This window comes from Lytechinus variegatus, chromosome 2 (genome assembly GCF_018143015.1).
Source record: "Lytechinus variegatus isolate NC3 chromosome 2, Lvar_3.0, whole genome shotgun sequence".
Lineage (NCBI taxonomy): Eukaryota > Metazoa > Echinodermata > Echinoidea > Temnopleuroida > Toxopneustidae > Lytechinus > Lytechinus variegatus.
The window spans coordinates 47,580,049-47,596,617 of NC_054741.1; the positions used below are offsets into that span (position 1 = coordinate 47,580,049).

The 16,569-nt window shown below is 35.9% G+C and overlaps 1 protein-coding gene across 1 annotated transcript in view; it reads left to right on the forward strand.

Annotated features, from left to right (window-relative positions):
* Positions 1–7,677, forward strand: part of LOC121408199 (integral membrane protein DGCR2/IDD-like) — a 34,830-nt gene extending 27,153 nt beyond the window's left edge. Inside the window, exons 4-10 of the mRNA XM_041599580.1 lie at positions 1,773–1,997; positions 2,539–2,653; positions 3,296–3,538; positions 5,057–5,176; positions 5,440–5,560; positions 6,023–6,198; positions 6,851–7,677. Coding sequence (XP_041455514.1) covers positions 1,773–1,997; positions 2,539–2,653; positions 3,296–3,538; positions 5,057–5,176; positions 5,440–5,560; positions 6,023–6,198; positions 6,851–7,212 — 1,362 coding nt within the window. The 3' untranslated portion in view covers positions 7,213–7,677. The remainder of the gene's footprint in view (positions 1–1,772; positions 1,998–2,538; positions 2,654–3,295; positions 3,539–5,056; positions 5,177–5,439; positions 5,561–6,022; positions 6,199–6,850) is intronic.
* The last annotated feature ends 8,892 nt before the right edge of the window (positions 7,678–16,569 follow it).

A 16,569-nucleotide genomic window follows, 5' to 3' on the forward strand; every position in this document is an offset into this window, starting at 1 on the left:
GAAACAGTGTTGATTGAGACGTTTTTGGTTTATACGGGTACACATCTGAAGTGCACCGCTGTACAGTAGTTCTGCAGACATGAAGGAGCGTCACTGGGCAGGAGCTACAGAATGTCCTCACTAAACGGGTAATAATGGTTGAAACAGTGTCAATTGAGAGGTTTTTGGTTGAAATGGTGAAATTGGCATCTGAAGTGAACAGTTTCCAGGTGTGAAGGAGGATCACTGGCTACAGTGTATAGTTAATCAGCATTCATGCTTCTAATAGTGACCAATTTATTGAAGGATGTTGTCAAAATGTGCTGAATAAAAAATAAAGAGTCGGGGGGGGGGGGGGGGGTCCAGCCATTGTTTATATGCTTACCTCTTGTAAGGTGCATCTCATTAGAATGTTCCAGCACCACAGAAAGAACCACCCGTGTATTATTAAAGACCAAATGTTTGGTCTTTTTGAGTAGTATTCTACAGTGAATGTTGAATCTTGTATTACAAGAATATGTCATTCAAGACCTCCTTCTCACATACAGTCCGACCTCTCTTATCCGGACACGTTGGGACCAGCACCAATACGGATAAGGGATTTATCCGGATCTGGGAGACCCAATATTAAATACATGCAGCTGTGCTGCCGACTGCCTCCCCAGGCCACCGGCGGTAGCTACACTATTGAAATGGGCGTACAGTAAAGACAGTATTCACTGCAGAGTCAGTGCAAATTATAGGCATTGTTTTTATGGAAATTAAATCGATCGATGGCCAAAACTCTTGGATAATTTACCTGCTAAAATGACTGAGGTATACATCGAGCATACCTCGAAAGAAAGAGAATGACTCGATGAAACCAAGTTTTAAAATTAGATCATTGCGGCGGGTATCGCAGCTTCGCAATCTCAGCCATTGTTACACTGACTGTAGGCTCAAACATGATAGATGGCGCTGTCTGTATTGAGGCCTAAAGTTAGCTAGCAAGACGTGTTGTTTTTTCCCGCGAAGCAAAAAGAGAAACGTGATGAAATGTTTGCGCTGCACCCTGATTTACTGGAAATTATCATTCCTAAAGTTCTTTTGGTGATTTGGGTGAGATATTTTTATGAAAAATATGTTTGGTGTAGGGTGACTATGTTGGGAAATATATGTAATCAAAGTGAGTTTACGTATAGGATTGAGTTTAGATTGAAATCTCATTTCCTCACGTACTGGTACTAGATTAAATAAAAAATAAAAAAAATCTCGGCAATTGTGTGTCAGGATAATAGAGAGATTCGGATAAGGGAGGTCGGATAAGAGAGGTCGGACTGTATTCAGTATTCACTGTACATGTAATTTTCTAATTGTGTCCAGTGTTCATATTTGATGATATTGACAAATAGTCCAGATCAGACTCCGCAATTCTACACACACACACACACACACACACCCTAAAGCATTAGTGCCCTAGCAAATATTAACCCAAGCTTGTATTTATGACAACTATTCAATACTGTGTTTAGTTTATTACATGTACTTCATACCTATTTTAGCTACATACTATTCTACTGGTATTCATATTCACATCTAGATTTTATGTACCTTCTGATATTGTGTTTCTTGATATTGATCATGCTAAAACTGGCTTTGTGTACACAAGTATATGTACACTGTACAATTCAGCATGTGACTGCCAATCGTGTAAACTTCTACAATAAGCCTAGATTGAATTAAATTGAATTGAGTTGGACTGAATTGACATGTTTCGACAACTAAAAACCATTTCCTTCTACACTTCTTGACAGGCCATTGATCCAAGTAATAGTACTCTGGTGTGGTGGATGGGCTATATGCTGGTTCCTAGTGTTTCAGGCGACGTTGACAAGCCAGCGGGTTCTGGTGGCAGCAACTCCAACAACACTACCACTTCCAGTAACATGTGGCAGGTACAGACGGAGGAACAGACTGGTCCTGAGCCACTGGTTGACAACAGCGCCAACATTCCCACCACGGTACCCGAGGATTTGAAGGTAGTTTACCATGATCTAAAAATGTTGATGGACTGGGAAACAAGTTTTGAAGCTCACAAAATGTTTCCAGCATGTTACAAGATATCGTCATATGAAAATTTAAAACATATTTTGAACACCTAAAAATGTAATGTTTGCTGTGAAGACTCGAAGCTCTTGTACAGTTTTGGGCACAAAGCCATGCGTCTACTTTTTTTATACAGAGAAATTTATTGTTAATACTAAATAGCATGTTTACACCTCAAATTTCCATAATAATATTTTGTTTTTAATGACTAGTACACAATTTTTCAAATGGATGTCCTGTTAAATATGCCCACCTCCTTCTATGTGTCGGTTTGGTGATTTTCAGTATGCTCTGTTTTCAGTATAGTTTTCATTTCTTCACATGCGGTTCACCTAAATTATATCAACTACGTATTTGATATGGTGACAATCAAACTTGATTTTGAAAGTGTTAATCTTAGAATTAGATTAAATTTAATCGCTAACTTTTCTCTCTGTGACTTCTGAAGTTTTGCTTTGAAAACCATGTTTGCAGGGCCAGCCTGTGGTATGCATACAACTCAAGCTGGTCTACCTTGAAGGATTCTTGAAGAAATGGGGATGGAACCTTGCACAATGTGATGAGAGTGTACCGTTCATCTGCAAGAAAAGTAAGTAATGTCCTGTAGATTGCATCTTTGACTACTGCCATGTATAATGGTAGGATAGAGGAAAGTGGTGTCCACTATCAGCATTAATCAGCATTGATATGTATTTTAAGTTTTCAGATCATCAACATTAATATGTGGTTGTGCCTTGAATAATCATTAAATGATGTTAGATTGCTACCCGTAATCTTATTGGTTTTAGATGCTATGTGTTGATGTGTTAGGAGGTTGAATTTTCTTCATTGTCAGAATAAAATTCAATCTTTTACCTTTTTTATCACGTGTCAAAATAGAAACAACATTATTTTCATGGTGGAACTGGTGACTCAGTATTTGCTCTGGCAACAATTTCTCTTGGCTTTATTTTGTCACAATAGGGTTTTACGTTAAGTTTAGGACAGGGTATAGTGTTAAATCCAGGATTGAAGATGGTCGTTCCATTAGTGTGTAGAATTTACAGCAGAGCAATTATCGCCGGAGCAAATGTCATGGAACCGGTAAAACTAGCAAAGTGTTTCCCAATGCAGGGGTTTTTGGAGCAAATTTGCTTTCGTTCAATCAAATTCAATCACATTCAAACCTTTCACATTCATGATTGAAGCAATAAAACCTAAGAAATTCCCTCCTGTCCTTTCCCTGACACAGCTGCCTCGAAGTCCTGCTACGATCGCAAAGGTCACCTGGTTCCGGAGGGCGACACGTTCACACCCCCTGGTCACGATGGGTGCACCCAGTGTACGTGTCTCCATGGCGTTCCCAACATCTGCAGCATTGCAGGGTGTGCCCCTCCGACCTGCTCCAGGTACGAGAACAACCCTGATGAATGCTGTCAGTATACCTGCCTTGATGCCGATCCTACCATACCAGATAGCAATGACCCCTCCGAACGTAAGTACATTCAGTCTTTCGTACCCTATGTTCTCAATCTGTAATTCTTCAAGACCTGAGACCTAAGTACGCGAACAACCCTGATGAATGTCAGTATACCTTCCTCGATGCTGATCTTACCATACCAGATAAAAAAGATTCCTTTCAGTCTTGGTACCTTTATGTTGTAGATCTGTTAGTCTTGGAGAACTGCTTTAAGTACAAAAACAAACCTTGATGGCATCACTGGATACATTTATTTTGTTGGATTCATGGACAACTTCCCCTGGATCAGAGGGTAACTCCTGTGACTAGCAAGTTTCACTCAGAAGAGGTTGTCACGTTAGTTCCCGGAGCTCTCCAGGAGTGGTTTGCCCCAAACCCTTGCTCTTTGAATTTTAAGCTCTGCGTTGCTGAGTTAGCTGAAAGCAGCAATATGCAGCATACTGAACCAGAAAATATTGGGTTGCAATCACACTTAATCACACTAATGAGCTCGTTAGAGCTTGTATCGAGTTGCATGCAGCAAAGCGAGGTGATGCGAGCTGAGGTGAGGTTATTCAAGGTAAATTAAGCAGTAACACTGCATTGGCTAATTCATAAACTGCTCGCTGTTGCTTGCCCTTGCTCGATTTTGCTCATTGCCACTCATCTTTGCTCACATGGAATTTGGCTGCATTCAGTCATAATAAGAAGTGGTAACTTCCTTTAAACCAATCATTTTAATTGGCTGTTAGGCACTGTGGTAGGAAGCACTTGATGGCAAAGAAACCATACAAATAATTTTTATGCGACAAGCCAGGATGTATTAAAGGGATGGTCCCTGATGAAAATATTTATATCTAAATAGAGTACATTTCACAGAGCAAAATGCTGAAAATTTCATCAATATCGGATAACAAATTACAAAGTTATTGATGAATTTTAGTTTTTATCAATATATTGTGAAAACAGTTAGATGCACATCATCATGAATATTCTTTAGGTGGGCTGATGATGTCACATCCCCACTCTCCTTTTTTTATGTTATTACATGAAATCATAAATGTCTCATTTTTTCATACATGTGTAAATGATGTGTCTCAATTATGATGAAATAAGTTGCAGCAATAAATATCTCATGCACTTAGTCAGTTGTGAATCAAATTGTTTTAGTTCTTGGTAGAAATTTTTTTTAATAAATCTGATTTCATGTAATAAAATACAAAAGAACAAGTGGGATATGACATCATCAGCCCTCCTAATGAATATTCGTAATAACATGCCGAGAACTGTTTCACCAGAATAATGCAAATCTTTAAAATTCAATTACTTCATTATTTGCTATTCATTTTGATCAAATTTTCAGCATTTTGTTTTGTGATTTTCATTCTATTTATTGAGATATATATATCCAGCCTGGACCATCCCTTTAAATACTACATGCATAAAAGCAGAATGATATCATTTTCCACATTCGATTTCCAAGTATGAATATACCATGATTGTACAACCATCTTTAATCTTATGTGATTTCCTTCTCTCCTTTCCCTTCACCAGCTATAATGTCTGAGAATATGAGATGGGTATTGACGATGATAACATCCTTCCTCTTACTGGGTATGATGCTATTCATGGTGTATAGGATGAGGCAGAAGAGAATAGCTTACCTCAGATACAGTAAGTATATCTTATTTTGTTAACTTGTTCTTCAGTCATGCTAGTTTACTGCCAGAAACCTTCATCCAGGCCCTTGTAGTTTATTTCCAGGTCTAAAAAAGATCTTTTGTGTAAAAATTATGAATATTATTATGTTATTGATTTGTTATTGTTTTTGTGATGTTTTGGGGTGAAATTAACTCTTAACTCTCGAATAAAAAAAAGAATTATTTTCACATTTGTCATATTTTCATGATATATATATATATTTTCATATGTTCTAGGAGTACAGCAACTTAGAGATACTCAAGATGGAGAATTTGAGCCTGGGTCAGGCCCCCCTCCTGTCCCAGCTCTAGATGACCTGGATGGTGCTATATTCAGAGAACCTCCACCTCCATACTCGTAAGTAAAACTAAATTTTAGGATTGTAGGTATATGGTTTGAGTGGTTGGTTTTAGTGATGCAGAATAATGTTAAAACATCTCAGGTGAGAGAAGATGATGGTGCTTTTGATAGTCATGACATTGATGATGATGATGATGATGATGATAATGATGATGATGATGATGATGATGATGATGATGATGATGATGATGATGTTGTTGGTGGTGGTGGTGGTATTGGCGGTGGTGGCAGCGATGAATACTTGACAGATGAGGTGTTTATGGAGAGTGACGGAAATTACATTTAACATTGTAACAGATTAAACTTCTAATGTTATCATATGCAGTTAATCCACAAGACCCTGTCATCTCAATCAATTAACTATTATTGATTAATACCCTAATAGCATTTATAGGCATTAGAATTGATTATGAACAATTTTAAAATCTCTTCATCCTTAAAATGTCTTTTATTTCATAGGTTTTTCAAAGACAGTAACCGAATTGAGATGCCCCCTCCATACAACGTACAGCAGAACGCCTCACAACGCATCAGCAGACAGGAAGTGAATCATAACCGTGATTCTAGAGGTTCTGATCAACCCGACAATGTGAGACTTTTACCGGGTTCGGAACCAACTACACCATCAGATATAAGTAAGATGGATCCCTATATTTTATTCTAACCTTGAATAGCTACTTATTAGAAATAGCAAATGTAGAATGTTTCACTTTGCAATTGATTTATCAAAATGGGGAAATTCATTCTGATCTCAAATGGATTTTTTTTTATCATTGATGGAAAAAAATAAGGCAGGAATAAATATCTCTTAAACGAGAAACAAAGTAAGAAAGATCACTTCAATTATTCAGTTGATAACTTCGAAATAATCCATTACCATATTCATGCTCATAATTTGTTTTCACTCCGACTATCCTTGGAATGCTACAGCCGGGAAGCAAAGACTACTGAAAATCGCAACGTTATCTCCAGAGTAACTGATTTTTTTTTTTTACTGATCATGCATTATGCATATGTATGCAACTTGAGACATTTTGCTTCAACTCATGAAAGGAAGCTTAGCTAATTTGATTCAGATACTCTTTGTAATTGTTCTTACCAATGACTTTAAAAATGAAATGAGATGAAATTTCTTTTCATTTCTGTGTGTTGTGCCCTGAAGCAAACATATCATATTACCAAAACTGTGCTTGTAGTCATGCTACATGTATATTCATATTTTTTTACCACCAAGCACTTATTGTTTTGAAAAAACTTTATCCATCCATGATCATTCCCTTGGTTCAGGTACAATATCAACTCTGGCAAGTCCGCCACCATACAATCGCTGCCAGTCATCTGATAGCATGCCGGTAACACCTGCTGCCGAGATGGCTCCTATGTTACCGATACTCACAGCAACAGATCAGCAACAATCAGCAACAACAAGCTCAACAATGCCAAGGTCATCACCGACCCGATCACCAACACGAACACTACCACCATCGTCAACGCATTCATCAACGCGATCGCCACCACGATCGTCATCACGATCGTCAACGCAATCTCCAGCACGATCATCAACACGATCGTCCTCGCGATCGTCATCGCGATCGTCAACGCAGTCGCCCATAAGGTCACCAACGCTTGGGAGAAACACAACGGTGTAGTGCACTGCAGACTGAAGATCTCTCTGCCAATGTTGAAAGCAGAAAGAAAGAGACTTGCAATTTAGAATGGTGATGAACTTGTATGACGGCTCCAATACTATCCTATCTAGTTTCACTCTGTCTTGTGGAATCCTCAGTAATCAGTATTATTTTCAGTGTTGTTCAATAGAAAATATATTTGGTGCATTTGAAGGTAACGTGTAGAAGTAGCCTAGATATTTGTTTGTGTTTTTAAATTTTGTGTTCTGAATACTGGTAACACTCAACTCACTTTCACAATAAATGTTACACACATTTTGCAATATCAGTGTGAAACGAGTTAATTTCCTGTTAACAGATTCTTTGTCTTGAATTTATGTGGTGAAGCACAATAATCTGCATTGCATGTTCACTGCACCTTCTGTAGTCTTGCAATATATAATGCAACTCAGTACATGTGTATGATGGATTCAATGAATTTTTTCTCTGTGTTGGAAAAACTTAAGCTGTTTTTTTTCTCTCTCACATTGAAATATATTCTGAGAAGTATTGACTGGGCACCAAGAGATAGGATTTTCTGCAATCTTGCAGTGGAGAAGTTGATAGTCATTGCCATGTTTGTCAATGGCAAGAAGTATGTTAAGGCGTGGGGAGTGTTTCATCAATATTTTTGTCCGACAAGTTGTCAGATCTGACATCTTTCCCTGATGTTGATTGGCTGATAGGCTCTGTTCCTATGGTAACTGTCGGATAAAATGGGACTTGTTGGATAAAACGTCTGACATGTCCTTTCATGAAACGCTCCGCTGGTCACACCGCCCGAGCGTTGTTGGAGCGGTCGTGGAGCAGTAGGGAGAGAGGGTCAAATTTCGCTCACAAAATTGAGGAAAATATCAAAAATAACAATCAAAAAAAAAAAAAATGGTGAATGGTAGCGAGCGGTGATGATTTTTTTCTCTCTGCTCCAACAACTCTCAGGCGGTGTGACCATGCCTTTAGAATGGGGGAAGCGCCTCTATAATAAATCTGCATCCTGTGACACAAAGAAAAGTGATTGTAAAACTGACTTCTACAATTGATAGTGAATTGAAGTCAATCCAATCAACTGTAAAAATTGCTTTACGATCAAGCACTTACGATAAAGCACTTTGTTACAGAGCCCTGCTCTACCAAGAAAGAAATCCTATAATAGTAGTGATGCAATACGCATTTCTCTCTTGACTGGCAGTGTAGATGCTTGATATATGATTGTCATTGCTTGATACACGATAATCATTGGTTTTAAACATTTTTTTAATTTTTAATTATGAAATGATCAGTTCATTCCTGCTTTTGTAGATTATTCCAACTCAATTTTTAGTTTGTTGTGTTATACATTTTTTGTAGCAAGAAGCAAAATGATCATGCAACAATTTGGGTGTATTTCCATTCATTCTTTTCTGTTAGCAGCTCATGTGACCTGTTGGAAGAATCCGCTCAATTTGTCATCATTTTGGTGATTCCATTGCTTACCGCCAAATGCCAGTTCTTACATGTAGGTGCAATATAAACGGCTATTCACTTTTACTTTGACTGAGAGTTAATACAGTTTCATATATGGAGTTTCATATGGAGCGTTGTGGCCCAGTGGATTAGTCTCCGGACTCTGAAACGGTCGTGGGTTTGAATCCCAACCATGGCGTAATTTCCTTCAGCAAGAAATTGATCCACAATGTGCTGCACTCAACCCAGGTGAGGTAAATGGGTACCTGGCAGGAATTTATTCTTTGGAACCCAGCGCGCGTAACAGCTGCACTGCTAAAGCCAGGGTAATTATGTTTGCAGATACTGTAGAGCGCTTAGAGACTTCTGACAAAGTAAATATTAAGCGCTATATAAGCAAGTATAATTATATATTGAAAGTCAAACTCATAGCCAGGACTAACTTTTATCTTTAAACCAAGATAAGGGAATTCAGCACCAAGTTGATTTTGAAGTCTGTTGTCCATTCTGAATGGAGTACTTTGGAACTGCTTTCTCCTAGTAAACCTTCCTTGCAGAATATCATGGAGAGTGAGAGAAATGACTGCCATTTGTGGATTTCTATTTTAAAAAAATAGTTTATGATATCATTTAAAGTTTAGTCCAATGAAGGGGATGAAGTATTTCAAAAGTGCCAAAGTACATGTGCAAGTTCATTATCATGGTCATAGCCTACACGCTTAATAACACATGAGCCACAAAATACTGGCAAGAAGTTCATATGAGCTGGTAAACTCATGGCTTTGTGGTCTTTATGGATATAACAGATGTCTTACAAACTTCTTTATATTATATGCAACTCCTCTACTAAACAGCTAAGAGAGTACCTGATGAACCTGCCAAAACATATTTTCCCCATGAATTGGGTAGTGGAATTTCCAGCAACTCCTCACCTTTTGATGTGCCCTCTGCCAATAAACTTAAAATAAATTTGTTAAACACAAGCTATCTTTGTACAATTGGGTTAGTAAATGCAGTAATCTATATATTTATAGTATAGTATAGAATGCAGCATGATTGCAGCATGAATTCAAGCAATTAGAGACAACTCAAACCACTGACAAATGTGAATGTATTTCCCAGTGCAGGGATTGCAGGTTATATAGGTTTTATTTTGTGTATATTGATTATACTATTGCTTTAATTAAACTCATATTCTTTATTCTAATTTTTAATCCATATCAGTGAATTAGACATATAAAGATGTTTGAGAATATAAGCAATTGAATTTTGAAATTCTAATAATTATGAAATTAAGTTGATCATTGACCATTTGATGTAATTAAATTCAACAATGTATGTATAAATATTTGTATATTTGTATAGACTTAATTTCTTCTTATCCAATCTTGTGAGGAATTATTGGTTGGAATGTATCAAATGTACAAATTGAGAACCCATTTAGATTCAACTGTAAATAAACTTCTTAGTCTTGCATATTTGCTTTATATATTGTCATCCGCACCACGAACCGTCTTCTCTGGAAAAGATACAGTGCGCTATCGCGCCTCACGATTTCACCACGAACCGTCCGCTCTGTTACAATGCCCACTGTAGCGTAAATAATTAACTTCAAGAAAATATAAAGATACGGGGTGGAACTTCGGAACCTGAGCTATCAAACGGAGACAATGGTAAATAATTTGCTCTTCCTGTGGGTGTACTTATTGCTGGTTTAAAAGAAACTTTTCTTTGAATGCATTTTCTGCCAAAGTAACTTTCGCATTGAAGTGCGCATAGAGGACGGTTCGTGGTGCGTGCGACGATATGTATCATGTTCAAGATAGAAGGAGTAAAGACTATGGAATAGAATATCATGGTCTCTAAACATTCTACTTGTATGAACCCAAGCATTTAGATGTCTTTATTTTTAGAGATTGACAATATTTGATAGGTGTATTTTAGCTGATGGTGGTATTGCCATGAAACTGCGTTTGTTATGAAGTGGTTGCTGTTATAGACCCTGGGCCCCTTACAAAGAGTTACAATTGATCTAATCAATTGTAACTCTGGAAATCCATCTGTGTCATAGTTTTTAATACAGGAAATTTGTAAAATGTCCTTTGTATACAAAGGAGAACACACCAAATTGTCAAGAAATCAATGAATTTATTGGATATACATTAATATCTAGAAATTTTTTTAACAAATAATTGATATGTTGACTTTGCTGGCTTTCCAGAGTTGCTATTGATCGGATCAATCGCAACTCTTTGTAAGTCTCCTGGAACTGGGTGATCTGTTGGCACAGACTGCACGTAGGCGTTACAAAATTCAGTTATCAATGGATCGATTGTTTCCTCTCATATTTTTTTATTGCTGACACATTTCTATGTCCATTTATGCCATCAGACACTGACAAGATTCTTTTTTTTTTCAACTTTCATGGCCCTTAAAAAACAGTATATATTTTCAGCATGGATCATTGTGAATGAACCAATATAACAATTAAAAAACATCATTGTCATTGCTCAAGATCAAACAGTAAAAAATTTATTTATGTTGAATTTTTATGTAACAATTATATACAGAACTTTTCATTGTATAGAATTTGAAAATATCTTTTTGATGTACACAGATTGCACTGGTCAGATGCTGTATTAGCATGAAATTAATTTCCTGATTTTTTAGAAAATGTTATTTTCAAGTTTTTTTTTATTAGATTCCAAATAAACAGGAATGTGAGAAAGGAAAAATAGTCAGAATTCATCCTGATCCTGCCATTTTATAGATTGTTCATGTGTATCATAGATCTATTTTGGTTCAGACTTGTAAAATAATAAGCATGTATATTCAAATGTGCTGTATTTAATGTTTGCATTGTACATGTATATATTGTATGTAGAAATCCCTATTTTTCTGCAGTTTTATGTAGAGTGTATGATCCAGATAAAATGTTGGGGATTTTTTTCTAATATGAGGCTTGAACATTTACTGGCGGAAAGAAAGATGACCTAAACATGTATTTATCCTGATTTTGTAATTTTTTTTTTTTATAGATATTACTATCTTTAATGCTAATCTGACAACGTATATCCCTCTCTGTATGTGTTGATTGATGTAATATTATATTGTAATTTTGTTATCTATTTCATGCATCCATATTCATTCACATTTAATTTTTAATTGATTTTGCAAAAAAAATTGTATTTATAATAATTCTTATTTAATTTTGAACGGTGTACGTTTGACCTAATGTGAGAAGCCTGCCTTGCGCATGCGCCTTGCCACTTTTGCTACGTCTTGTGTTTTGCCACCTCCAGACATTTTGATACAGAGTACAAAAGTTACAAAATTTCCACAACTTGAAACATTCAAGAGTATATTTCCTCACTTTTCTTTTTTCTTTGCCGATAATTTTTCCAAACCAGTTCTTAATCATTCCATCATGATAAAATTGGCGATTTGAATTGGCACAGCTAACAATCACATCACTCACTGGAATCCCTTAATTGATTAGACCTATATAAACATTTTTGCAAACATTCCAGTGAAAAATTCTTTTTCACAGAATTTCTTCTCAATATCCCTCATGTCTTTTGGAACGTAGAATTATATATCAAATCCCAAATATATCAAACGAAGGGCAAATTTCAGGCACATGGTGCTAACGTCATGTGAGTTGAAAGTATAGGTCATGTCATATGGATTCCATTCCCCCCCCACAAAAAAAAGAAAAGATAAATAATAATAAATAAATTTATTTGAAGAAACCATGGTCTAAACAATCTGTAGTTCGGACTGAGTGCCCTTGCCGAACACATAAGATAAAGGAAAATTATAGAAGATAATGGGAATTTTATAGCACAAATCAGCATAAAATACTAAATTATGAATTCTGGACATTATCTCAAGCTGTCTATCCCATGACTTTTTAAGGGTATCTGTCATGGTACATCTATATTCCTTTTAATTTGTCCTCGTTTTAGTCATCTTGGTCACTTTTTTTTATCATGAAATGTTCACATGTATATCATCAAATTCAACTGATATTCCTTGCCATATGTGAAACTGATTATTCAGAGGAAAGTAGACCTCTACCAGTGCTGGGGCCCGTTGCAGAACAAGTTGCAATCAATCGCAACTCTAAAAATCATGCGCAACTTGATTTTCAACCAATCAAAAGCGCGCATTTGGGACTTGCAATTGATTTTTTGGCTTGCGTTTAAACGCAACTCTTTCTGCAACGGGCCGCTGGTTTGATTTTAAATTATCATACAATATAAATGGATGTACACCTGTGTTTTAGTTAGTTGGTTGTGATAGGCATATAGCAATTAATTCAAGCAACTCAAATATATAAAATGGGGCTGGTTGCACAAAGAGTTACAGTCAAAGTACATTAAAAGTCAATTGCAACCTTATTTTCAACCAATCAGAAGCTCCTAGTTGAGACTTTGGTTTTCTTTTTCTTTTTAATTTAAGTTTGAAGCCAAACTTCCTTCAATGGGCTATGATGATGTTAGTATTTAGACACCGTAAGCAATAACTGTTTAAGCAGCAAATTTACATATTATATAACTCAGATCCCTTAGAAAGTAAGGGCCTATTGAAATGTATCTTTCATGTTAAAATATGTTGATTATGTTAGGATACTGTTTATGTGGTAAAATGTAGGTGTATTTGGATTATGTTTAAAATCTCCACTCAATTTTTGTGATATAAGTATGTTATTTCTATTATGCATATTTATGGTATTATTTTATGGTTATTTATTTTATGTTTTTATCTATTTTTTTCATCAATAAATTGTGATGGGAAACATTATTGCCATGGCAAAGTATGACATAGGCATACAGGAGAGAATCATTTTCATTAAAATTTGTATGATATTTCAAAGAAAGATGATCTTGAATCTCAAATATTGATTTATATTATTATTTCAAACACAAATTATGAATTCAATCGCAAAGTATCAAGATCAATCAACTCATTGAGAAATTAGGAACCACCTGTCGATCAAGTAATATTGAAATTGACAATAAAATTGATATGTTTTGCCGTGCGCTTCCTAAAGTTACAAGTGATTTTATGAATGAATGGAATATGATTCCGAACAGGACACCCAACGCGTTCCTGATGTATAAAGATTTGATTCTGTTTCAAGCTTATTAATATTTTAAATTTTAATTTAAACAATTTACAGAGACAAAATATCCCTCTGGCTTTGATATTCAAGTCACTTTAAAGTTGTGCATAAGTTTGTAAAAGGATGTGAAAAACCTCCCAAAATTCATGGTCGTTAACCTATTGGAGAAGTTAATATGGATAGTGACAATGTCTTTCATTTGTCATACTTTGTAGATCCATGGCTGATGTAGATCATGTATGAAATAGTTTTGGACATTTTTATTTTTTTTGCTTGTCGTTTTTATTTATTATTTTATATACTTAATTCTTTTTATTTGGTTTCATGTGTTCTTATTGTTAATAAATATAGATATGAAAATATATAATTCAGATTCTGTTTAGATTCTTCCGCATTTATTCTGCATAACTTGCTTGTAATATTATGCTTTGTCTTGTGGCGCTGTTGGCATCATCAGGAAGCCTTTGACGACATGACATAAAACACAAGGCCAGATTTATAAAAAGTTCTGCATGTCGATCCAAACTTTCCTTAGGACTGGGCATCATTATTCTCCCCTTCCGTTGTCTCATATTTTCTGCTTTTGTAAAACCAAGTGCTTGATTCCAGATATGACTTCCTTTGAAGGCAGAGGCCTAAGTGATCTTGTCTCTGCACTCCAGAGATTGTACATTTATACAATACAGAGTTTTCGCAACCAAGATGCAGATTCTTTGAAATGTTGAGAATCTATTGTCCAGAGCCCTTCAATGACAAAGCAGCCATTGTCTAAAATCTGTGAATCAAAACAGCGGTGTTGTAGTGTACTATGGACAACAAACCTATTTGCAATTTTTCGTCAGCTCTGAATCTTGGGAAGGTCTGCTGTTCAGGATCCCCAATTTGTAAAAATGGTCTCTAAGCTGTTCAGTGTGATTTGACGAGCATTTTCAATAGGTTTTCAACAATCCAGAAAGCGTCTGCATAGTGGTTGCTAAAAAGTTGATAATTACTAGGCGAACCATTAACTTAGAGCCCTCGAGTGTTATTCTGGAACACTGTCATAACTTTTGTCATAAATTTTGTCATTTCTCTCCAAGATGTGACACTGCTAGATTGTCTTAAATCAGTATTCTGAACATTGTCTTTTCCCTGTCATATCTCTCTAAGTTCCCGCCCATCTTTTCGGAAGCAAACCAATTAAAATTGTTAGTTCCCAGTGGGAGCCCTTCTAGCCAATAGGAAGGCCCAGTGGCAGGTAGGGCATATCCCCAATACAGTATATACGCGTATATTGATGCGCTTAATTAGAAGGAGAGACAGGGAGCTTTGAAAGATTCTAGAGTAGAAAAAGAAGGAAAACAGAAAAAATATATGTAGGGCCTAATTGTAACATGAAAAAATAATTTTGAAAATTGTCATGGATGATGAGTGAAACTAATACCACAATCTAATCTAAAATACGGTAATATCATTATTTTGTTGACGTTTAGTCGGCAGGGTATCGGGATATTTGGTATTAAAAGTTCTGACAAAATTTATGACTGCTACCCCCTTGTCATAACTTTTGTCATATATTTTACTTGTATAAAAGGATTACGCACATTTCAAGTCGCATATTTTTGGTGCGCGCTAAAGAAAAGAACGAACTTGTAACAATTTTTGTGACAAAAGTTATGACATCCACTGGAATACCAATTTTGTCATATCTCTGAGAAAAGATAATGTTCAGAATACGGCCCCTTGATTGTAGTCGTCAAAGGGCCCAAGATGGCTTTTCTTGAAGCCGTTTGTAGGTTACGATTGACTTGCAAAAGGTTAATATGGAGAGGTCCCTTGTTTTTGTGGGAGTGAATTCTCAAAGTGATGAACTTTGCAATCAGATGCATGTTAAATTGTTAATACAAATGTATCTTTCTACAAAGATTGGATTTAATGGATTTAACATCAACCGATGAGAATCGGCCGTGCGTGACTTTCGGGACAGCTTTATTAAACTGCCACAGACATATCTAATTTAACAACTTCCTTCCCTTGCACTGTATTGAATTCTCACCTAGTTTTCAATAATCATATACACCAGGCATGATATTCCCCCCTGAAAAAAATCTGAAAAATTGCCAAGGGTTGCCAAGTCACCGCCGAAGTCCACAGCGACCTGGTCGGGGTTGCCATCTCTTGCATAGTAAAGAAATTGAAAGTGATTTTTCAAGGTGACTCTGCATGATAGTTTTATCATTCGACTTAAAAAAACAGTGAAAAACAGCATGAGAATGTTCTTCAGCAAAGGATTTCACGTGTAAAATGAAAAAAAAAAAAATAATAATTGAAAAAAATATCTAAAAAATCTGAATATTCAAAATCCGATTTTAATGGGGAGAATATCATGCCTAACCCCCCCCCCCATCTCTCTCTCTTACCCACCATATATTCTCCAATCCTAATTTCATACTCTCCTTATTTCAAATTGCAACTAACAATCCTCCGACACAGTTAAATGTGGATATATAAATTTATTTTGAAAAATTTATGCAAGTACAGTTAAAAATGAAATAAGTCTATTGTCACTTTTATACACCAAAATGATCAGTTCAACATGATACATAAAATATTGTATAAAATTTAAATTACATATAATCCATTTTTTAGGAATCATATATATACAATTAAAATGTATTTACATGCACAAAACTAATGCCCAAATTATGTTAAAGTCATCCACAGATATGACAGTATTTTGTGATTAAAGCAAAGTCCACACAATTTCCTGAGAAAATCAGACATGATTA